Source organism: Lotus japonicus, chromosome 5 (assembly GCF_012489685.1).
Source record: "Lotus japonicus ecotype B-129 chromosome 5, LjGifu_v1.2".
In the NCBI taxonomy this organism is placed as follows: Eukaryota; Viridiplantae; Streptophyta; class Magnoliopsida; order Fabales; family Fabaceae; genus Lotus; species Lotus japonicus.
In genome coordinates, this window is record NC_080045.1 from 60,368,933 (window position 1) to 60,394,423 (window position 25,491).

Genomic DNA, 25,491 nt, shown 5'->3' on the forward strand with positions numbered 1-25,491 from the left:
AAATTCCATCAATTTTAAAATTCTTTGTTTGGGTAATGCTAGGGAATTCAATTGAATCAATTGAATTTCCTTTATCTTACTTTTTTAATCTAATTAATATTATTTGGATAATTATAATAAAAAAACTTAACTTAAAATTAACCCAGAATTTTATAATCGGCCCAAACCCCCTGAATTGACTAAAAAATCTGAAATTAGTTGGATCACAAATTTCTAATACATTCACGGAGATATCACATTTCCTATTACTTTAAATTTAAAACTGTGTTTTTAACAAGTGCTAACATCAATCCAAATGAAAATTAAATAAAAGAAAGTCTCAACAGTAACAAGTGCTCACATCAATCCAAATGAAAATTAAATAAAAAAAAGTCTCAACAGTAACAAGTGCTAACATCAATCCAAATGAAAATTAAATAAAAGAAAGTCTCAACAGTGGCATAGTGGAAAGTTGGAAACACTACAAATGGGTCCATAAACTATAGCAAATCACGAATCAGTGCATAAAAGCTAAGATGTAATCTTTCTTTCTCTCAATGGGAAGAGCTTTCAAAATCTCCAACTTATTTGGATTTTCTGAAAGCCAATCCACTGCTTTTAGCCATTGAGTGCCATTAAGGTCCGGAATGTTCTTTAGCTCATCCATCACATCATGAACCACTTCTTGGACATTTTTCACCCCTTTTCTAGTTGCTTGTACAAATTCACTCAATGACTCAGCCACTTTATTCATTGAAGTAATTATCCCATTCTTTTCTCCACTTTTTCCCTTTTTGAATTCCATTGGTTGTTTGCTTTTCCTTGTTGTAGAGCTTTGTTCATCAGCATCAATATCCACAATATAAGCTCCATCCTCATTTGCTTCTTTGCTCATGATGTCATCTGCATCCAAGGATGTCTCTGCTCCAATTCCCGTTGCTCTATCTTTAGCACACAAGTCTACAATGTCATCCCAATTAGCAATCACCTTAAATCGGAACCTCTTAGCGTCATTATGTGACTACAAAGAAAATAGACAGCATATTAATACTAACACAAACAATAATTTAATTAAATAGTAATAACATTAAAAATCATTACCTTGACATACTCATTCCATGCATCTTCATTTGAAACTGAAATCATATATTTGGTTCCATCCCAATCAAAACCACTTTGACTAAGGATGTCACTAACAATGCCATACCATGATCTCCACAGCTTGATGCGGTTTTTAACATTCTCTCCAATAAGTTGCAAATTGAAGCGTGAAGACAATATTTGAGCTGCAGTGTTATATGCCACTCCTTTCCATGCACCATCACTCTTGTTTCCCATGCTTCTTTGATCTCTAAGTATATCAGCAAGTGCACGGTCCATCTCCAAGTTCCAAGTAAAGTAAGCTCTGCTATCATCTTTCTTATCCTCATTACTAGCTTCCGTCATTTTCCTTTTTCCCCTCATCTCTCCTTCAAACATAAACAAACATTAGACAATTACTAATAACCAGAAGAAAAATAGAGCACTTGAACCTAATTGAAGTGTCCACAGCAAACAGATCAAATAACAAAAAGATGATGAATATCCTCAAGTTATAAAATATTACCCGGCAACCAACAAGTCAATATAGCAACTGTTCCAATAGCTCCTCACTGTCCAAGTCTCTGGTCCAGCTGTAACCCTGTTTGAAAATAAATAAACATGAAGAGTTTCTGAAAATAAACAGAATATACATATACAAGACAACATACTAAGCATTTAACTAATAATTGGATGAATCAAGCCACAGTTAGTTCTGATCAATCATTCAATTAATATTAATAGGATAAAAAGCTTGGAAACAAGGCTCTTCCAAGTGAGCCAACACACACAACAGAACAAAGCAACTACAAAAATAAACAAGAAACACATAAGAAATGGAAAAACAGATAACAGACACAACAAACAAGGTAGAAAGCAAAGACAACTGATAACATGTTGTCCCTAAACTAAGTTTCTCCTATGTTGATATTCAACAAACATATCCATTGCTAAAGTGTCCCGAAACGTTGTCCATGCCTCAGATACTTGAATAGTTGTGACCTCATTTGCAACATTACTTGTAATTGTTTCCCCATGTTGACTGGTTAACTCTTCATCAACAACCGATAAAAGCTCCAAGTCCTGGACCTCTAAAATTGGGTCATATTGTTGCTCATCTCTTATAAAATTGTGCAGTACGAAACAAGCGTTAATCATTCTTATTTGTGTTTTTATATCAAAAAAGATGGAGTTCTTAATATACTCCATCGTTTTTTCAATATCCCAAATGATCTTTCAATTACATTCCTTGCACTTGCATGACGGAGATTGAACAACTCCTTGTAGTTTTGAGGGGTGTTTCCAATCCACTCATTGAGATGATATCTAGTCCCTCGATAAGGTGCTAAAAATCCTGGGCCATTTGTATATCCTGCGTCGACCAGAAAGTATTTACCTGCGATGGTTTTTTTCCAAGAAAACAAAAATCATATAATTGTATTTAATATAGTAAAAAAAGTATCAAGGTTGAGAATATTACCATTCGGAATTTGAAGGTGATTTTGACGACGTAAAGCATCTCGCAATACTCGTGAATCTCCTGCCGAGCCTTCCCAACCAGGTAACACGTAAATAAACTTTAAATCTGGACCACAAACCCCTAACACATTCGTAGAGATGTCACCCTTTCTATTACGGTATCTAGGTTTATCTTCTGCTGCCACTGTTACTGGAATATGTGTCCCATCAAGTGCTCCAATCGAATTCTAAAAAAGTTTAAAAATCATAAATAAGTTGTAATTACTAGAAATCTCATAATTACTCAAGCTTGTGATAAGTTTACCTTAAACCATCTCCATTTGTATGCCTCAGAGCCCTCTAGATTATTATGGTCTTGAAACTTCAAATATTCCCCACTCACTTTCATCATAGCTCGTAGGACATTGTTGAATTGCCTACTTATTGTTTCTTTGGATCTATAATAGGTAAAGTGCACTACTCTGTACTTTAGGTTGTGAGCAAGGATGTGCAAAAACATTGCCACTGCTTCAATCGTTGGGACATTTCTTGTTCTTACCAACTGTCATTTATCTTGTAAAATTCCACAAAGTTTAAAAAATGCCCTTTTACTGACTCTTAATTGTTCAATGCAATCACTTTCAGTTCCTCTATATAGACGATTAAGGAAATTGCGTCTTTCCAATTCCCAATTTCGGGACGGTTCCTTAACAAAATGCATCTCATGATACCAAGCTACTACACCTAAAAGCATAGCAACGACACTAGCAACAATGAATGTTATTTGCTCTTGCAATTTTGCCTCTTCTTCTTCATTTCTTTTACGTTTTCGTAAAAGAACTGAAGTGTCAACTACTCTAAGATCCATTTGTTAACTATAAAAAAAACATATAATAAAACATCAATATTGCATGACACTATAAAGAAAATAGGAAGTAAGAGAAGCTAACTCAATCAGATTCAGAATCAGCTAGTTTAAACATAAAATGGATAAGATGTGATTAAAAAGGACAAGGGATGTGTACAAGCTCACTAAGAAAATGTGAAGAGTTAAGTTAAAACATTCTCTAAAAAAGTAAAAAGTACTGGAGCATTGAAGTGAAAGAAATATCTAAAAAGTATGAACTTGCCATGGCAATCAATTTGAAGCTACAAATTATACGTCAGATTAATCAAATAGTATAAAAATAATGATTGAATACTAGAAAGACATAAATATTCATTTAGTAAGGAAAAAACACTCTAGATCTCTGTTAGCTTCCGCTAGGAAAACTATTTTTTATAAACTGAACTTCACAGATAACTTTATTCCTCTTTTAGATTTTACAACACACACAAACAACTTATTGATTAGTACCTATAGTCCTATTGAAACAATCAAAGCATGTTAGGACAGGAAAGGAAGAATTGACAGTGTAAATGAAAATTCAAAATTAAGTAGATAGACAAGTAAATGGACATGACAACATAAAAGACAGGAAAACAAGAACCTTAGAATCTCTTGACATGCTCACCAAAAGTGATGTTTTGTGCCTGAAAATTGAGGAAAGCAAGGATTAGTCTGGATTTCGCAAGTTCTACCACAACCTTAGCTGAAGGAAAGAAGAGAAAGACTACACTCTGTGAGTTTGATTGCTTAGTTGTGTTCATAATTTCAAACCAAACCAGAAACTACACCTAAGAGAAGCTGAAAGTGCTATATAGTATATCAATATGCAAACAAGAGGAGGGGAAAATTTAAGCATATTTCTTAAACATTATGAGTATGAAGAACACAAAAGGAAAGAAGGTACTAAATCTGGCACAATCCACTCTAATAAGAATAGCATCCACGATTGGAAAGCATATAAAACCAAATCCAGAGCTCTCTCTCATGTTAAACTACACAGGACAAGAATATACAAATCCAAACAAACAAGACAAGGTTCACCCCAAATTCCAATATCTAAAACATGGCCCAAGCAAAACCCTTTGTTATATTTTACCTTATAGCTTCAAGTCTACAAATTTACAAATTCCAATAGACAATGGGTTCTGTCCAACACCCACTTAAATGATTAAAACTACACACTTAGCACCAAAATGAAACAGACTCGCTACAAATTCACCATAAATTTGACATTACTAGTTGTTAAGAACTATCATGAGTACTATGAAGAACACAAAATGAAAAGGGTCATAAATTTAGTAAAATCCACAATAGGAAACCATATAAAACCAAATCCATAGCTCTCACTCATGTTCAAAACTACACAGAACAAGAACACACAAATCACAAGGTTTAGTTTACCCCAATAGAAGGTAACAGAGGTGGATTATCATCACTGAAGAGGTACTTGAAGAAACCATCAAGATTGAGTCCCCTACGATGGAAGATACTCAAATGCTTATGGCGAAGAAGGTACCTATGTTCATCTGCTTCTGAACCAGGCACAAAATGGAGAAAAAACATGACAAACCCAGTACACCTATGTTCATCTGCTTCTGAACCAGGCACAAAATGGAGCAAAAAACATGACAAACCCAGTACACCTATGTTCACACCTATGTTCATCTGCTTCTGAACCAGGCACAAAATGGAGCAAAAAACATGACAAACCCAGTACTAGCATCAACAAACAAAACTCAAGACAAGAACAAAACAGGTATTTCAACTCCAAAAACAAAATCAAATTCGAAAAAACAACAACAATAATGCAAAATTGGTGAAAGAATCAAGAGATTGTACCTGAATCAAGGGGGAAGAAACTCCATGAATCGGGAGAGCAAGAACGAGAGAGCGAGATTGCAGAGAGAGTGAGATCGGGAGAGCGAGATTGCAGAGAACGAGATTTGCAGAGAACGAGATTGCAGAGAACGAGATCGCTAGCGAGAGCAAGAGAGCGAGAGTGAGATCAGGAGCGAGAGCGAGAGCGAGATTGGGTGGATTTTCCAATTACTTCCTATTTTGAGGGTATTCTGATTACTCCATAATCCCTTAATTAAATTACCTCTTTTAATTACCAGTATTTTCAGAATTCCACAAATAAATATCCAAACAAGGTATTTCAATTTAAGGGATTTAAAATACCCTCTAGAATTACATTCCCCCCAAAAATCACCCCATCCAAACACAACCTTAAGTAATTTACTACCACTGAATCTACAAAAAGTAGCTGGCCTATGCTCACAAGAGGATCTCATCAAGAAAAGGGCTACTGAATGGTAACTTGATGGTTCCAGTAGCTAATATGAGTAATATAGCCCAAATTGGTAGCATCCACACAAACATGAACATTAGAGTCCCTTTTCCTGCAACAATTTAAATTAATAAATAAATAAGAGAGAAAGAAAAGAATTATCAACAACTATTTCATATTTGAGACTATTTTAAAATGGTTAAAAACCTAGAAATAGAAAATTATAACACGAGGGCTAGACACATTGGGTTTCAAAGATCAATAGTAAATGAAAGAATAGGTTAATTTAAATAACCTGTAAGGTATTTGATAGCCATATGCTTAAAACTCTCATTAAACAAGTGTATGTTGGGTGAAAACAGAGTAAAGGAAAAAACTAATTGTAACCCACTTTAGTTGGTTAGTTGTTAGGATAGAAGAATAGAATCCTAAACCCATAAAGGAAATAACTACTGATATTAGAACTGGTAGTATCAGTAGAAAAATTACACTAATAGAAACCTAAACCCAGAATTAATGTGATCCTGGAAGCAGAGATAGAAATTTCTTATTGCTCAAGAATAGGAAATAGAAACTTAGGTCCCAACAAACCAGTCCAACCATTTCCAACTATTCCAAAAAAAAAACACTACTAACTGAGACTGTCATTGGTAAGTGTCCCTTAGCAACAAAATCCCCGGATGTTCTGAATGGAGTTCATGTTTCAAGGCAGAAAAAAGAATTGGATCATAAAAATACATTGTTATTTGGAATATCTTCATTCCATCGTGGCAAGGAAAGACACCTAACAATATTATGATTGATGGAAGACTATGGGTGCACAAATGTTAACATACAAGTCTCACCATACAATTTAATGTTAACAAGCAATTTGTACCCAAGTTATCGTATAAAGTCTAAACCTCATACCAGGATCTTTTTGCTGAAAATTAATGTCAAGTATCTTCATTGTAAGTGATGGTTAGTTGAAGGCCTTTTGAAAAAATAACACTACAAAAAGCAGTGAGGCAGACCTGAACCTGATAATCCACAAAAGAAAAAGGTAAACAGTAAAAGCTCCAGAATTCCAGCTAGTCCCTGAACTTCCTCAAGAGGCAACTCACAATTCCTCAAGCTGTACAGAACCTTGAGCAGGCTCAATTTTTTGAAATTCATAGCAAGCACCTAAACAAACTACTTCAACCAAAATCTTGAAAACTTCAACTATAAATTCAGAAGCAGCCTAAGTGATTCGGACAGTAAGTTGAGAAATCCTTCCAGAAACATACTTAAACTAATTCACCAAAAAATGACACGTCATCATTTCACAACAAACAATAAAAAATGTAAAACACTTTCCATTGGCGGTCACCAAGACAAAAGTCCCAACAAAGACAAGTCAAAGTCGCAGCAGAAGAAATTGTCAGTAACAAATTCCATAACTCGCTCTTTTCAACACACTTCTTGGAACTTCATAAAACATCTTCAATATTTTCAATACTAATTCATAATCATAATTCATAAGTAGCCAGACTTAACTGGTAAATAGAACTAAGAGAAAGAATTCATTTATTATTACATAAACAACACATATTAATTAAACACACTGTAGGTTTCAGAGAACAATGCAAATTCTAAAAGTACTGAGTAATTAGAGAAGCTCAGTTCCTCTCCCAAACGAAACTATACAAAGCCAAATCTGCCTCTTCTTTCTTATACTACTCAATATATATCTACATTGGCAGCTACAATTAACTTCTATTCTGGTCCAATAGGGAGTTACTATAAGAATTTAAGTTCCATTCTATTATTCTAACTGTTAAGTCCCTCTTGTACAAGACACTTTGGTTATGGGCGGTCTTACCCTATTACAGTCCAGTGTGTTTTAGCCAGTATTCAGTAACATGAGAAATTCTTCTACCATTACACAAAATTAATTCAACAAAAAATTTACATGCCATTTCTTCATATCAAAACAATAAAATAACCAATATATATCCCAGCACATGATATAACTTTCAATCACAGACAAAAGCCTAAACAAAAAGAAATATATAATAACAGAAAAAGGAACATTACAAACAAAACTCTAACACACTCTATTCAACAATTTTTTTATTATGAGGGTCCTACTAAATCACGTTAGTCTCAGGTAAGATCTACTCTAATTTCTGGGAGTCGTAAACTTTCTTCAACAATATAATGTGGTGTTAAAAAGGAATAAGATAAGAGAATGTGTCGCTATAATTTATGACAGCAAGGGTGTTGAAAAGGGTACAATTCTAGCTAAAGGGACAAATATTAAGGAAAATAACTACCAGCGGAACGCAATCTGGCCTCGCTATTGGCAGCCACCCACTCTCCTGTTTCTCTCAGCTTCTTCTCAACCGGCCCTTCAAATGCTTGCCCCAAGAACAAGTCAAAAATAGTCTTCCTTACGTCTGAATCTCTGTTCATTATTAAAAGCCAAAAAGGTTAAAAAATGAAAACATAAAAATTGGAATCAAAATGGTGCATTTCAATGAAATTGATTGTAAACGCATTTAAATCTGATAGTGGTTAAACCAAGAAAGTGTAAGAGAGTCTTAAGAAAAATAGAGGGAGAATAGAAAGGTAGCCAATCTAAATGTTTATTAAGTGTCTCTAAACCAATTGAATTACAGTATACAGGGGATACCAAGTACCAACTACATATAGTTGGACCTAACCTTCCTATCACAACCATAACTGAACCTAGTTATATTTTCAACTAACTCCAATTAACTCTTAACATGATTTCTAGCAAGGAAAATACTAATAAGAATTCAATGAAAATGATACTTTTTTCAATTACAGATTTGGCTGCCGAACATTACTTTAGAGGATAAAGTGCAATGATAGCTGTTGATTGGAAAATAGTTTATGATGCAATACATATGCGTATATGACAATTTATGCACTTATTGAAATCTCAAGTTTCAACCATGATTTTCTGATCAACACTTTATGATTCAACACTTCATTCTTCCGAGTGCTCTCCTCACTCTAGGGGAGCTTAGTCCTTCCCTATAGAGCACTTAGATTTACTTTCTGGCCAAACTCCAGGGATAAATTAATGAAAATAATACCTTTCCAATTAGAGATCCGACTCCAGTGCACTTTTGAAGATAAAATACAATAACTTTAGCGGATATCGTGCATCGATAACTATACATTAGAAAATAGTTTGTGATTGTGAAACAATGCATGTGCACACACATATAACAATATAATGAAAATCTCAACCATGGATTTTCTTATCAACAGTTATAATTCCAAACTTCACTCTTCACTTTACACTTTACAGAAGCTAAATCCTTCACTATAGAACATGAGCACTTGGAATTCCAGTTTGGATTAGCAACTCATTTTTACTAACACAATCATTAACATATATTCTACATTTCTACATAATTAATTAATCAGTAATAATGAAGAGAAGAAGCAGAGCAGAGTGTACTTGGGCTCGGGTTCGCCGTCTCGGAAGCTTCCGGTGCCGACGATGCGTTCCATTCGGATGACGGAGGGTTGTGGCAGTCGACGGCGGAGCCTGTTTCGCGGTAAAGAGGAAATTGGGGGTTTTCCGGCGGCGGAAGAAGGTGGTTTTTGGGGACTGGGGTTGATTGGTTGCGGAGGAGAAGAAGAAGAAGAAGAATCGGGTTTAGGGGGAAGAGTGGAACTGGCAACAATGGGTTTCTTTATTGATAAGCAATACATGGCGAGTGAGTTTGAGTTTTGTGTGAGTGGCTTCAATGACTGTTTAACGCTTCATGCAGATGATAAGATCACACCACCAGATATCGAATAATAATATTTTCACAAACCAATTCCACCTCCACCTCACCAAATTATAAAGAAAAGAGAGATAAATGAGTGATATGATAGGTGATGTGACATAAAATGCAGAGAGAGAAAGGAAGAAAGCAGAGTGGAAATGATATGTAAGAGAAAGAGAGGTGTGAGTATATCACAACTCCCAGATATATGCAACTCACTAGGTCCCATTTGGAAAAACAACTCACATAAGCACTTATGACTAAGCTATTTTAAAAAATTTAACCAAATAAATTGAAAATAAGCTATATATAAGTATAAGTTTTTTTTCATAAGCTATCATGAATAGCTTATGAAAATAAGCTCAAAACAACTTGTGGTAGACCATAAGCTGTTTAAATAAGTTCTCTCAAACACCGGCATAAACGCTTATGTTGTCAGATAAGCTTAAATAAGTTCTTCCAAACGTGGAGGAATAAGTTAAGTTGATTTGTGTTTAACTATCTTAATTTGTGTTTGATTATACTTAGATTGTGTTTTAATTTATGGTACATAATATGGATGATGGAGCGGAACGGAATGGAACATAATGGGATAGGATGGAACGGAATGAAAAAAAATTTCATTGTTTGGACATTATTTTATGATGGAATTGAATAAATTTACCACTATATTGCTCGAGTGGATAGTTGATGAAAATATGAAATTGAGTGAGTTTAAATTTTTTTCATTCCTATTTTACCCTTTTATTATAAAAGCCTTCTACTTTTTCACACAAGATTCACAACAACACAGATTGATTCGTATCCTCTTTTGTTTCCATATTGTTTCTCCACTTACAACAAAACTAGTATTCGAAATTTGTGTTAAATTATAAGTGGAATAACAATTTTATTGTAGATTTTGTTTGGCTTCTTTGGACGGGTTGGCTGGTGTGGGGTTTGTAACCTTTGTACATATATTCTTTTTTCTTTTTTCATTAATAAAGTTTTGTTTAAAAAAATTATTTATTTATTTATAAATAATCATATTAGTTTATTAGGGTGAGGTAAAGTTACCATCATGAGTCATTTAGACAATCCTCAAAATATTGTAAGAGATCTTTTTTATATTCCATATTCTACAAGTATAAAAAAAAATGATTGCCATAGAGATTGACAATTGAGGGTACCAATTTATAGAACTTACAACTTATCTGCAAACTAAATCCATACACTATTTACTTTTGATATTTAATATGCAGGGTGAAAATCAACTATGCTCTGTGGGGTAGTTATTTTGATCAGTTGAATAATTTCCTGGCCACCGGAGACTGTAACTATTTGTATTAATACCAACAATCTTTTTCCACTTACAACCTTTCCTCTTATTCCTTTCCACTTATATTCCATCCTTCCATTTTCTTCTCTCCATCCAAACACCAGTAATCACACTGACTTTGGATCAATTAGCATTGGATTGAAATGTGAAGTCCCAAAATAACATCGTTTAATTAAAAGATCCAATTGAAAAAAATCAAAATTACTCATTATTCAGTAAATGATTGCATCCAGGTAATGCAAGATTGCAGGAAATGAGGAAAGGTAAGAAACCAAACCCAATTCTTTTGATGCATGATGGAATAGATATTCAAATAAAAGCGAACATGAGATAAACTTATTCAACTTCTCTATCAACCACACTTCTTAATTGTCAAGCATTATAGTACATTTTTAAAACTAAAGATTTACAAGAAGGTAGACACTATATATATGTAAATGAGCAAGTTGAAATAGGGGCAAGTAAAATCCTAGAAGCAAGAAAAGGCCAAGGAATAATTTGAATCTCCAACTTGTTAAAGAAGCTATAGTGTTGTGCTGGTTTAGAAGCTGACACAGAATGGTAGAGATTATCATTCTTGTCCATAGGGATATATGCTAGAAGATATCTGCAATAAATGAAAATATACGTAAAACATTAAGAAGTTGTTTACAGGAACATGCCACAGTTGAAATTGCCTTACAATGATTAAAATGAATGAAAAATTGAAAAAAGCATTGAACCAATAACGTGACAATACCTTCCCCCTCATCCACTTCATTATAATCATCTTCATCGTCATCACGATATTCACCCTGCAAGATGATAATTGATTTAGCACTTCTTTTAGCGTCAATATTAAAATACAAAACTTATTAGCAACACTGGTATGCTTCATAGGGAGAATAGTGAAATAACCCTTGGAAGCCATCAACCCTAAACTTTCAATTCTGAAATATGTTTATCATATATACCGCCAGATGTCAAAGGAAAAATGTGCGTATGTCACATTTGAACAAATGCTGAGTAAGCTTAACATAAATTCACTAATACAATCTTAAAGAAACTTCACAAATCTATGTGCAAGAGAAAAGAAAGACCAAGCTCACCAGAGCCTCATGAATTTCATTTTCTAATTCTTTTCCATCCCTACTTACTATTTTTATTTTATTTTTTGGTGGTGGAAGAGGAGTGAGCACAATGTGTAAATATTTGAACAAATGGAGAGTAGCATATAGAATCCACTTGATAAAATTTCAAAGCAACCACACAAAGCATGAAGCGAAATATTAGATAAACTAAACCCTTGAGGTTTTAATTTTCTAATTTTCTTCTCCTAAACCAATCATCAGCCAGATCCGCAGGATCTTGCTTTATCAAAAACAAAGAAGGGCAAAAGATTACATACTGAGAAAGCTATCAAACAAGCTCCATTATCAACTTAATACATGTTCTCGGCGCACCTATTTTTATATATTAAAAAGGCATTCACCACAAACCCTTGAAACCTTTCAATCAAAAAGTTTTAGTATAGACAAGGGATGATGTTGGATTTGCTTAGTTTTCACAGTCAATGATGCTGGATTTGCTTAGTTCTAACTTTCTTTATCTACAATTTGAAAATTTTGCTTGGAAGATTTTGTGAATGCAACGTACTATTATTGCACCAAGGAGAGAACCATCTTGAGTCCAAGAATGGTAAAATTAACACATTAAAGTAGGGTTTAGAGTGGAACCTGATTGTAATCATCACCACCGAAATCGTCATCGCTCTCTTCATTTTCATCTTCATCTTCATCATCTTTCTTTTCATCTTCATCATCTTTCTTTTCATCTTCATCTTCATCTTCATCCTCTCGGCCCTGCAGGTGAAAGTAAACATCAAAGGATTTCATTGGACAAATGGAGGCAGCCCAACAATATGAATCAACAAAAAAATGTTTATATGGAGTGATTTAGGGTTCAACACTCCTTAAATTTACTAAGGATCAAGCAAAGATGAATAGATAGTTGTGACGATGATAGTAGTGGTTCTGGTGATAAAAGTAGCAATGATAGTGGGGCAACTCTGCTGATAACAACACTGGCGATAACAGTTACAGTAGAGGAAAAAAATAATGGGATTACCCCTGGTAATAACAACAAAAATGGTGTTCGTGCAGAGTGGAAGGTGGTAGCAGTAGTGTAATTGAAATGGTTATGGTGGAGTTTGTTGAAGTATTAAACAGATGTTCCTGTAATACATTACAAGATACATGTGTTGGTTGGACTAATTTATTAATCCATGCTACTTTCAATTAGAATTCTTGAGAGCTATATAACGAGAAACATGTGTTGGTTAGACTAACTTATTACATTACGATCATGGATATATCATAAGGAATTAGGATTGAAATTTTAATGAACCTAGACTTTGGAATTGTGGGTTCCAATTTCAAGGTCTAATAATTCCAATCAGTTCCAATTCCATGTTCCACACAAGATGTCAAGACCTCAAAGAATTCAGAAACTCGCCATATCCCCATCCAGTAACATATATTTAATATTAATACCTATATGACTGAAAGTGTTAACAGTCCTGTTAATATGGAAAATTAAAGGAAAGAATTCTAAAGCAAAGATTCTGTACCTGGTTCCTTTTCTCTTTTTGTTCGAAGAAATCTAGCTTCTTCTCTGTCAACAAACATCTTTATCAGTCTAAAGATAAATCTGAAGGCATTATCATAATTATAAGCAAACAGGAATCCACATCGCCTTTAAGTTTCAGAAAAATGTTTCAATCCAATAAAAAAACAGTTTCAGCAACAGAAGCTATCAAAAATTTATAATTTTATATAACAATATTATTATAACCCAGATTAGAAAGGGAAACCATAAGTGTGTATACTGCTCAGTGCTCAGTACAATTGCATACATGTGATTCCTAAGTAAATAAATTTCAAAAAGTTATTTATCGAAAGGGAGGGGGTATATTTAGGAAGATGAACCTTGTGTTGTGTTAATCTTTAAACTCTGATTAGCTCAATCACATTTGTGGATAACCCATAGTTTAACCAAATAAAAAGAAAAGGGTTATAGGAAATCATCAAACCTAAATTTGCCTCTGGGTTCCATTGAAAAAATTTTCGGCTTGCCATCCGCTTCGATGTACCTGAAAAATACAAACTTAGGATTAATTCAATTGTTAACAGGAACCTCAAATGCATAATAAAAGCAGAAGCACTTTTTCACCAAAAGCTTAACCGTGAAAGTCTATTCCTTTTTTCACACCTTGTGTCAATTCCTTAGGAAAATTGTCGAACATTAAAACCTGCGACAGAGAATCACGAGTAAACATGGTCCTCTTCCTGTCAGAATATCTTTCTATGTGCATTTTTCTGCTCTCTGACAACAAAACAAGAAAAATATACTTCAATGAAGTTTGACTCAAGAAAATTAATATACATCAATGAAGTAACAGGGTAGGGAGGATCCAGATATTTAGGGACAAATATGGTTCCATGATAGCATTGTAAATGCTTAAGATGCAGTTTACCCAGCTTTCAATGGTGTAAACCTTATCATATTCACAGGATCCTTTCACCCCCAGCTGATGTGGGAAGTATAATTACATAGTCATACGTGAGACTGTTACGAGAAGGGGAAGCAGAGAAAGAACTGAAACTGGATACGTTGAAATAAAATTGTATTCATTACTCTAATGAGTGATTACACAGGTTCTCATATTTATGAGTTACACAAGAAGCTTATGAGAGAAGCTATAGTAACTACGAAATTCTGTTATGACAACACATAACTAACAGCCAGCTGGCACATCACATGTGCAGATAACAGAATTCCAAAGACACTAACAGAATTACAAATGTTATTCAAACTAACACATACAGTACCAGAGAAAATAATATAACTAGTATTTGAATCAAAGATGTTGGTCTGATCATCTCAAAATGCATATATCTTGTAAAGTACAATTTAATGCTTACCACCCTTCAACGTTCTCTCCTCCAGAAGATAAGGAGAGGCTTTCCAATACCTTTGAAACTTAGGGCTCGTTTGGCACGCCGTATTAGGCATGATAGTATAAGCTTATACAATACATTATGAGTTTATCCATTGTTTGGTGATGACATTGTATTGTATAAGCTTATCCATCAAAGTCCCCTTATACGTTAAAATGACGTATTATTTAATCCATCATGTGAGTGATGGATAAGGCATGATAAGATTGTGATGTATAAGTCACCATCACCACCACCCTCTATTGCTGCCAACTTACACCATCATTGGCACCACCACCGCCACCACCCGATCACCGTCGCCGCCACCACCACCACCACCGCCGCCACCCGATCACCGTCACTGCCACCACCACCACCATTGCCTCCACCCTCCACCGTCGCCGCCACCACCACCACCACCATTGCCTCCACCCTCCACCGTCGCCGTCACCCGATCACCGTCGCCGCCACCACCACCACCACCATTGCCTCCACCCGATCACCGTCGTCGCCACCACCACCACCACCGCCACCACCCGATCACCGTCGCCGCCACCACCACCACCACCATTGCCTCCACCCTCCACCATCGCCGCCACCTTACTAAGCCGCCACCGCCTTACCACCACCACCACACTCTATCGTCGCCAACACCACAACCACCATCGCTGCCACCACCGCCACCACCCGATCACCACCACCGCCACCACCGGTGTTGCCGCCACCGCCACCACCACCGCCGCCGCCCTACCGCCGCCACCGACACCACAACCACCACCCTATCGCCACCACCACCATAATCGTCGTCACCACTCTATTGCCACCACCGACACCACAACCACCACCCTATCGCCACCACCACCACCATTGCCTCCACCACCGCCTTACCACCACCACCACCACCCTATCATCGCCACCACCATCACTGCCACCACCACCTCCAACCTATCTCCACTGTCACCACCACCGCCACCAACACCAACCTACCACCATTGCCACCACCACCACCAACCTACCACTACTTCCATCACCACCGCCACCACCGTTATAATCATCTCCATATTTGATTTTTATTATATACCATTATTCAATACTTCATTAAACATAAAATTGCATCAATTTAAACGATATGGTAAATTATACAGAGTATGTCCAAACGCTGGATAGTATAAAAAAGTTATCAGGGCTTATACTATCAGGCCTAATACTATCAGGTCTTATACTATCAGGCCTTATACTATACGTCGCACCAAACGGGCCCTTAGAACTCCAGCTAAGCAAGTTTTTCATATAATCATCATTTATATCGATTTTACCAGGACAATTAACTTCCTGCAGCATCAGATTGATGAACATGTGTAATAAGCAGCGGGCAGTTGATTACAATGTATAACTATAAATATATGCTCAGGAAAGAAACTAAGACACAGTCCACCATCTTTCTTGCCAGATTCTGATGTAAGGAAATATAGGGCCTGTTTGATTTCTGTTTTTAAAAACAGTTTTCTGTTTTATAAAATTTAAAAACAAAAAAACTTGTTTGATAAAGTTGTTTTCTCATAATTGATTAAAAAACAGTTTCCTATTTTTTTGTTTTTAAAACAGAAAAATCAGAACAATTAAAATATGTTTTTGTTTTCTGTTTTGGTGTTTTTTCAGAAACACGGAGAACAATATTTTCATTAATGGCACTCTTGTAATTACTGGATACAGTAATGAAGTAAACATCCTTATACGATGTGGGACTCCGGAGCACTACTGGGAAATAAGCAAATCAGGATCACCTGTACCCAGACTCGTCTATCGTTTCCAATCCATCACCAAGAAACCCATGTTCTGCAAATAAAAAATCTCTGCAACGAATTCCAATCTGTTCATCCCTTTTCTCTTCTAAAGTTTTCTTCTTTTATAATTTTATTGATCTATATTCGCTGTAAGTTTGATTTTGATTAGGTGCTAGTTTTCCCAACAATTTTTGCTTTTACTTTGATGGCAACCAGGCACCTACCACATGAATACGCATGTTTGCCTTGCATAGGCGCTAAGTGCTGGATGAAGAAAGTTTTGAGAGTGAAGAACCTAGGATTTTTTGGTTGGATGTTTGGGCCATTAAACACTGACAACGGTGGAGACTGGATGAGAGGCGTTGATGGATTAAAGAAAAATCCAAAATGGAATTTTTTTATCAAGTTTTTTAATTTATAATTTTCAAAACATGCTTTAAAAACACATTTACCACAAGCAGATTTTTTTGTGTTTTCATTCCCAAAACAGTTTTCAAAATAGAATCATCAAACAGATTTTTTATTTACTTAATTCTCAAAAACAATTTTTTAAAACTGATTTGCAGAACAGTTTTTGAAAACAATAAAACAAAAACAGAATCAAACAGGCCCATAGTTTGTTTGTCTCTAATTAATTTATGAAAAAACTCACTTTTAATTCTTTTAAGAATTAGGGTATGCTTTTCATAAACAACAGATTCTTTTTTTAAAAAAGCATAAAACTAATTTTCTTATATCCATATGATTTAAAATCACTTTTTAAAGTAAAAACACATTTTATAATTGTAAACAAACATAAAGTAACTTCTCATTTTTTAAAATCTCGTAAAATAAAATCACTTTTTCTAACTGGTTGTAATCTTCAGGTTAAATAAAAAAAGGTTGAGAGAAGCCACGAATCATTTAGAGAAGTGCTAGCAACAGTGCAACACACTCTTCTAAACATGCTCCTAACTCTTCAACCTGATTGATTTAATTTTTAAAAAGTTAACACATTTTTAATAAGTGAGGGAAATATGATGACTATTTTGAGAATTGACCAACCAGAGGGAGTGTATGAGTGTGTTCAGAAGTGTGTGTTACTGCTAGCACTCCTCAATCATTTATTATAGAGAGCCTTTTGAACAGTCAGTAAAATAATGTTAGGTTCGGTGCATTGTTAGGCTGCGAGTATCCCCTTCACATCACCATCAGCAAAATTAAGTTGTACGTATTTATTTTAAGATGAAGAATTGAATCTTATATACCCATAACCATAGGGTTGGGTACAAAAATAGAAAACGAAAGGAAACTATGGTATGGATGAATGAATATAAATAGAATTACCTCGGGATAAAGTACGAATGGCTTTGGAGGGACATACATTCCCCCTCGTCCTCTTCCCCATCCTCTTCCACTTCCTCTGCCTGACATTTCCAATGAAATTCTAATTCCAAGTGCAACTATGCCTAGAAAAAAGAAGCAAAATAGTGGACGGATTTACGAAACCACCCAATGCACCTCTCTATTCTGCACTGCAGTCACCACAATTGCAGGTCCCACCAAGGGCACGCCCTTCAGCTACGCTATAAAATTAAGACCCATTACATTAATCCTTGCAAATATAAAAAAAAATCAAATAAAACAACGAAGCTTTTCTACGAATTTTGGTTGTGATCCATTAGGGACTAGGATACAATGTTTGCTGTAACACATGAAACTTTTAAAAACTAGAAGAAGCAACGGAGAGAGCAATTGAATTGCATCTGCATAGCAAAATGATTGCAGCCAAACCAAAGGTAGCATAAAATCAAAAGAACGTTGAGGATTGGCTTTAAGAAAGTGATGAAATAATAGTGAAGATGTCCCACATGGGGGAGTTCAAGAGCAAAACAAGTCTTCATAGACAATACTTCCCTCTTGAATAAGCTTGAGGTTAAGTTAGGCACAATCCATTCTTAATTCCAATTTATATAAACTTAGGATAGTAGTCAAAAGGGTAAGAGAAGTGAAGTTTTCATTATACAACATCAGAAAATAAATAAAATACACAGACTCACATTTGACAAATTAAATTGACAACTGCAGAAATCTTAAAATTAACCAATCAACTTCATGTAATAAAGAAATTAAGCATGCAAAATTACCAACGGAGCTGTTCAGGAATAAAAAATGAAAATTCAGAAAACATACTACATATGTGAAACCGTGGCTATCAGAAGAAAAAAAAATGACAGGGAACAATATTCTCTAAGAGATGCACAGAAACAGATATTGATATTGCTGAGCGACCACAAGACAAGAAAAGAAAAGGATGAAGGGGAGGTTACTTACCTACGTTGGGCCAATTTCTGGAAAATAAGCGTGTGGCGGTGAGGAGCGCTGATGCCTGAGGGGAGAGGAGAGTTTGAGAGAAACTCGTTTCAGGAAGAGAGAGAATTAGGGCTTGTGTGAGAGAGACTTTAGGTGGAAATAAAAACAAATATTAATAGATGGGATATTGTGGTTTGTGGAACCCAAATAAAATTAAAATAAAAAATCGTGATAATATAATAGTGAAATCTTTTTTATTTTGCTAATTTTCAGGAAGCCCAAAGAAACTACAGAATTCTGAGGACAGTAGTCCCCATTACATCATCTTAGACGTCAAATAGTGAGGGATAAGTTCACTGTCAAAAATAAACTCAGCGCAGCAATTGGCTTCATGTGGGATGAGCTGAAAAGAGATATTCCAGTTGGCACACGAGTGTTGTGGGGAGCATTTCAGAACAATTAATTCAAAGGCCTCCTTAGAGTCAATCTCAACATCAAGAGCCTTAAGTCCAAGGTCAAAAGCAATCCTCAATCCTCAAACCTTTAGGTTGTGTTTGGATGGAGCTTAGAATAATCCTAAAGGTTTGAGATTGCTTTTGACCTTGGACTTAAGGCTCTTGATGTTGAGATTGACTCTAAGGAGGCCTTTGAATTAATTGTTCTGAAATGCTCCCCACAACACTCGTGTGCCAACTGGAATATCTCTTTTCAGCTCATCCCACATGAAGCCAATTGCTGCGCTGAGTTTATTTTTGACAGTGAACTTATCCCTCACTATTTGATGTCTAAGATGATGTAATGGGGACTACTGTCCTCAGAATTCTGTAGTTTCTTTGGGCTTCCTGAAAATTAGCAAAATAAAAAAGATTTCACTATTATATTATCACGATTTTTTATTTTAATTTTATTTGGGTTCCACAAACCACAATATCCCATCTATTAATATTTGTTTTTATTTCCACCTAAAGTCTCTCTCACACAAGCCCTAATTCTCTCTCTTCCTGAAACGAGTTTCTCTCAAACTCTCCTCTCCCCTCAGGCATCAGCGCTCCTCACCGCCACACGCTTATTTTCCAGAAATTGGCCCAACGTAGGTAAGTAACCTCCCCTTCTTCCTTTTCTTTTCTTGTCTTGTGGTCGCTCAGCAATATCAATATCTGTTTCTGTGCATCTCTTAGAGAATATTGTTCCCTTTGTCATTTTTTTTTCTTCTGATAGCCACGGTTTCACATATGTAGTATGTTTTCTGAATTTTCATTTTTTATTCCTGAACAGCTCCGTTGGTAATTTTGCATGCTTAATTTCTTTATTACATGAAGTTGATTGGTTAATTTTAAGATTTCTGCAGTTGTCAATTTAATTTGTCAAATGTGAGTCTGTGTATTTTATTTAGTTTCTGATGTTGTATAATGAAAACTTCACTTCTCTTACCCTTTTGACTACTATCCTAAGTTTATATAAATTGGAATTAAGAATGGATTGTGCCTAACTTAACCTCAAGCTTATTCAAGAGGGAAGTATTGTCTATGAAGACTTGTTTTGCTCTTGAACTCCCCCATGTGGGACATCTTCACTATTATTTCATCACTTTCTTAAAGCCAATCCTCAACGTTCTTTTGATTTTATGCGGATAAATTATGAGCATGACTTTTGACAAGCAAGAAATAACAAATTCCATATCAGATTTTCAGAATCAAAGCAGGTTTGGATTAAGATATTTTACCTGGTTCAGATTATCGAACTAACTAGTTACTACCAATTATTCTAAGCTCTAGAAGGTGAAGTAGTCCTACTACAAGTCATAGAAATTATCAGGGCACACAAAATGAAACGAAATCCCAGCAAGTATTCTAAAACTACCTAGCACTCATCTTCAGTTGGCACTTGGCAGTATATCATCCTCAAACTCCTAAATTAAATGCTTATGTTACATACACCTATTTGTAACATCTTCAAGTTAACATGCTTCCTCAAATGATCACAAGCCTTTACTAATCATAAAATTAGGAAGCAACAAAATTTAGTAAACAGTTAACCACCCAATCCGAGTTCTACAAATATATCATTTGATAAGTCACCCCAAAAAGAAAGAAAAGAACAAGCATACTGCTCCAATGTAGGGGCACTGAAACAAGTGGGAAATTAATGTTTTAAGAAGAGGTAACCTACCTTCTGCCTCAATGAATAACATACTGCTGCAAAGCCAGGAAATTCATTAACTAGCGGCTTAAAAATCAACCTGAAAACGCCAGTAAATCCTATATTTTTTACCTGAAGAACAGAGAGTGTAAGAGCACAAAATCAGAAAGGTTTTAGTCACAACTATCCCTATAATTTTATTCACAACTATCCCTTTTAGTTTCAGAGCTAAATGACAATATGTCCAATTAAATAAACTGGAAGAATTTGCTAGTGAAAAGTTCTTTCTATCCTAATATGTCCATGGTTGTTTTGAAATAAAACTCACTACAAATATTAAAATCACAGGCTTGACTATAAGATGAAATGAATAACTTTACCTTCTTCTTTCTGCACTTCTTGGCAGAAGCAGAGTTGCTAGTGTATCCACTTATAGCAGTAGCCTGAAATATTTTTCCGATCATCAAGGATTAGCAAAAAACAGTGACAATAAACACAAATCAAATCACTGTCATGAAATAATGCTTGAGGAATGCAATGCACCTTATTATATATAACACACATCATGCTATTGCTACTTGCTATAAAAATACTCTTTATTCATCAAACTCCTTCTCTGCATAATGGGTTTTTGTCCCTTTGTTTCTCCCCAAAACCATCCTAATCTAGAAATACACCTACAAAAGCATACCATCACCATGGAAGGACCAAAGAAATTCCAAAAGGGTGGTTGGAAATCAAGGTGGGTCAAGGCCAAGAGCAACAGAGGATTAAAGTACCTTTGATTTACACATGAATTGAGGCCTAGTCAATTTTCAGATTCAGTTTGAGCAATTCTTATGTAACTCTAATTATTGTTTTGGTAAAAAAATAGAAACCATTGTCTTCCTCACCTATGTTCATCTGCTTCTGAACCAGGCACAAAATGGAGAAAAAAAAATCACAAACCCAGTACTAGCATCAACGAACGAAACTCAAGACAAGAACAAAACAGATATTTTCAACTCCAAAAACAAAATCAAATTCGAAAAAACAACAACAACCACAACAACAATACTGCAAAATTTGTGAAAGAATCAAGAGATTTTACCTGAATGAAGAGGGAAGAAAGAGCCACTCCATGAATCGGGAGAGCGAGAACGAGAGAACGAGATCGCAGAGAGGTTGAGATCGGGAGCGAGAACGAAAGAGCGAGATCGGGAGAGCGAGAACGAGAGAACGAGATCGGGAGAGTGAGATCGGGAGAGCGAGAACGAGAGAACGAGATCGCAGAGAGGTTGAGATCGGGAGCGAGAGTGAGATTGGGAGCGAGAACGAGAGAGTGAGAGACACGAGCCAGTGAGGGATTTTCCAATTACTTCCAATTTTGAGGGTATTTTGATTACCCCATAATCCCTTCATTAAATTACCTCTTTTAATTACCAGTATTTTTAGAATTCCACAAATAAATATCCAAACAAGGTATTTCAATTTAAGGGATTTAAAATACCCTCTAGAATTACATTCCCCCCAAAAATCACCCCATCCAAACACAACCTTATTTCATTTGTTTGTTCAATAAGCATTCGTAATTCTTTTTTACTTTGAGTTGTCTAAATAACCTATGATAAATTTTGGGTTAAGTAACTCATCATTCAATCCCATTAAAGATAATTGAGTTGAAATTTCTATATTTTATTTATTTATAAAAAATCTTATTAGTCAATGTTAGTAACCTACATGAGTCATTTAGACAACTCCTTTAACTTCACATTACTTCGAGCCGAATAACATAATAATCTCTCTCATTTTTCTTCACTCACAGTATAGATTTATCAAAAGGGGGCTTGCAATGGTATGACCCGCAATTTTTAAATTTTTTTTCCACCCAATATATAATTTTTATATAAATTAATACTTTGTTGATTCTTAACCCGATCATCCAAATATTTTTTTGGATTTTCTACTAGAATGACTCTCAAATATTTTGTAGATTCTTGTCATCGTTAATAAAAAGCAAATCAAAATTTGAAGCAAATAAATAATTTTTCAAATTTATCTATTATCTTTCTTTCAAATTTTTTATCTATTATTTTAAATTTATTTATTAAATAATAAATGTTATCTTAATAACATCTCAAAAAGTCAATAATTTTTTTTTGGTACACGTCAATAATATATTTTAATATAAATAAAATATTATAGAATTTATTTTTAACTGGGGAGGGTTTGTCCATAAATAAATTCATAAAGGGTGTAATTTATCTTTCTGATGTAAAAAAAAAGTTTAAACAGTGAATTATAATTCTGATTCAAAGGAGATAGAAAAAAAAAGTTATCTTGACCTGAAATTAAATCTTCTCTGTATTTTATTTTGAATAATTAATTTTTATGGTAAAATTTAAATGAGCTACTCTAATTTTAACTGGAAAATATCACTTTATGTAAATGTTCATGTTTATGCTTCTTTATCTTAATTTTAAATCCAAATTCTCCTTGATTTGATAAAAAATAAAAAGAATCAAATATCCCGTATTAGGATCTTTAAAGGATATTGTAAATAAGAAATAAAAATCCTAATACGGGATCTTTGATTCAAAATCTTTAAAGGATAGTAAGATTAAAAATTGTAAAGATTTTATTACGTTATTATTGTGATTAAAGTCAGGTTCTTAGTTTCCTATAAATAGGATTAAAGTCGGGTTCTTAGCAATGCTTGAAACCACCAATATGAAGCAGCCACCTCCACCGTTGTTGTTGTCGCTGGTCTTACCCGAGGAATTGATCATCGAAATTCTCCTTAAGCTTCCAGTGAGATCCCTTCTACGATTCATATGCGTATGCAAATCATGGAAAACTCTTATCGACAGTCCCCAATTTGTGAAGGACCACCTTCGCAACTCCATGTCAGATACAAACATGACCCGTCAACAATTGGTCTCTTTTGCAAAAAATGAATCGAACAAAATAGAAACATGTTCAGTGCAGTCATTGTTCGAAAACCCATCAGCCCCTCCGGAAATACTTAGCTTCAGGGTGGAGTCCAAGCACCAATATATTGTAGGTTCATGTTATGGGCTGATGTGTTTGTGTGATCATAACGGTTATTTCAGGTTGTGGAACCCTTCTACTAGATTGGCTTCTGTGAGATCTCCACGCATCAATATTGTGAAATTGTTCACTCGTTATGGCTTTGGTTATGATCAAGTTAATGACAAGTACAAGGTGCTATATACTAGAGGCTTTGAGACTAGAGTTCATACCTTTGGTACCAATTGTTGGACAACTATTCACACTTCCCCACGTGCACGGCCAGAATGGTCAGATGAGGAGGAAGGAAAATTTGTGAGCGGCACTTTGAATTGGTTAGCTCCTAAAAGAGATTGTATTATTTCCTTTGATTTGGAGAATGAGACTTATGATGAAGTGTTACTCCCTCTTCAACTACATGACGACTCTCCCCGCAATCATGTGCTAGATGCCTTGAGTAACTGTCTTTGTTTGAGTTACTCTAACAATATTCATTGTGCTGTGTGGTTGATGAAAAAATATGGCATTCAAGAGTCTTGGACCAAGTTGATATCAATACCTCGTTGGAAGTTACAGATTCCTAAGCGCCCTAGGTGCGTTAGGCTTTCTTTTCACCTTCGCCCCTTGTGCATTTCAGAAAATGTGGTGGTTCTGGTGAGATCTAATGATGGTCATGTAGTTATGTTTAACACAAATAATGGCAAGTTGAAGTTTCCTAAGATCAAGGGAAGAATTAGTCACGATATGCATATTTACCATGAGTGTTTAGTTTCACCATTGTAGAGTCTTCCTATTTTTACTTATATGGTTTTGAAATTGTTTTCTTAATAAGTAAGAACATTTGATCTCATGACTCCAATATTACGAAATTTATGAGACTTAAAGTTGTTTGGGTGAACCTCAATTATGTATTACCAGTGTTGTATTCGCCTTATATTTTTAGACTTTAGTTGTCTTCTTCCTCTCTTGTATTTAGATAGCATATTCATGTGATCTAAGAGAACACATGTGTTTTAGATGTTCTTAGTGCAGAAACATTTAATCGATGCTAATATCATTAGTTGACGTAGATACTTTATGCAGCATTAACAAAATAGAGGCAAAGTTGCTAATATCATGATCATAGTTAACCTCAAACATTATGGCATTATTAAATGTGTAAAGCTTGAAGGACAAATCCAGGTAGTATATTTTTATATTCATATCCCATCAATTTGATTCTGTGTGCTACATAAACCAGATATTCTCAACTCCATCCCTCCCTCAATCCAAAAAAGGGATTGATAAACAAATTTTAGTTAAAATAGTCACAAACAATCACACATTGTTCGAGGTTATATATGTTAGTTACAAATACAATAGGCTAAATTGTTGGGGAGAGTCACGGCGCGGACCCATAGGCCAAGGCCGAGAAGAGACACCAAGGAGATCTTGGACACCACATCTTAACCCAAAACCTTAAGGCATTAAGTTTATGGGTCACATTTCTTATAAACAAAATAT

The 25,491-nt window shown here is 35.1% G+C and overlaps 3 protein-coding genes across 8 annotated transcripts; 1 reads left to right on the forward strand and 2 right to left on the reverse strand.

Annotated features, from left to right (window-relative positions):
- Positions 1–272: 272 nt before the first annotated feature.
- On the reverse strand, positions 273–9,459 carry LOC130717917 (protein ALP1-like). 5 transcript variants are annotated; one of them, XR_009012452.1, is made up of 7 exons: positions 9,154–9,459; positions 7,994–8,124; positions 5,246–5,808; positions 4,008–4,050; positions 1,586–1,660; positions 1,081–1,448; positions 287–1,000 (listed from the first exon to the last, which is right to left on the reverse strand). XR_009012452.1 is itself a non-coding variant. In XM_057568318.1 (5 exons), exons 4-5 carry the CDS (start codon positions 1,441–1,443, stop codon positions 497–499), a joined length of 867 nt encoding a protein of 288 aa, XP_057424301.1. In that variant the 5' UTR covers positions 1,444–1,448; positions 1,586–1,660; positions 4,008–4,050; positions 5,246–5,684; the 3' UTR covers positions 273–496. The 5 variants fall into 5 exon arrangements, 4 of the variants coding, with proteins under 4 accessions (XP_057424301.1, XP_057424302.1, XP_057424304.1 ...); XM_057568318.1 differs by lacking the exons at positions 7,994–8,124; positions 9,154–9,459 and having other exon boundaries at positions 273–1,000; positions 5,246–5,684; XM_057568321.1 differs by lacking the exons at positions 287–1,000; positions 1,081–1,448; positions 1,586–1,660; positions 7,994–8,124; positions 9,154–9,459 and adding exons at positions 1,773–2,455; positions 2,540–2,765; positions 2,843–3,392 and having other exon boundaries at positions 5,246–5,684.
- A 1,098-nt stretch (positions 9,460–10,557) lies between these two features.
- On the reverse strand, positions 10,558–22,333 carry LOC130719918 (rRNA-processing protein EFG1-like; the record flags this gene model as incomplete). Its single annotated transcript, XM_057570512.1, has 10 exons — positions 10,558–11,394; positions 11,527–11,581; positions 12,503–12,628; positions 13,396–13,439; positions 13,858–13,917; positions 14,037–14,150; positions 18,862–18,916; positions 21,010–21,111; positions 21,360–21,422; positions 22,070–22,333. Coding segments are annotated over 10 exons (894 nt in total), but the record flags the coding sequence as incomplete, so codon positions are not given.
- Positions 19,045–24,924, forward strand: LOC130716661 (F-box/kelch-repeat protein At3g23880-like). 2 transcript variants are annotated; one of them, XM_057566662.1, is made up of 2 exons: positions 19,045–19,934; positions 23,635–24,924. In XM_057566662.1, the coding sequence occupies exon 2, from the start codon at positions 23,671–23,673 to the stop codon at positions 24,769–24,771; it is 1,101 nt and encodes a 366-aa protein (XP_057422645.1). In that variant the 5' UTR covers positions 19,045–19,934; positions 23,635–23,670; the 3' UTR covers positions 24,772–24,924. The 2 variants fall into 2 exon arrangements, with proteins under 2 accessions (XP_057422645.1, XP_057422644.1); XM_057566661.1 differs by having other exon boundaries at positions 23,649–24,924.
- Positions 24,925–25,491: the final 567 nt, after the last annotated feature.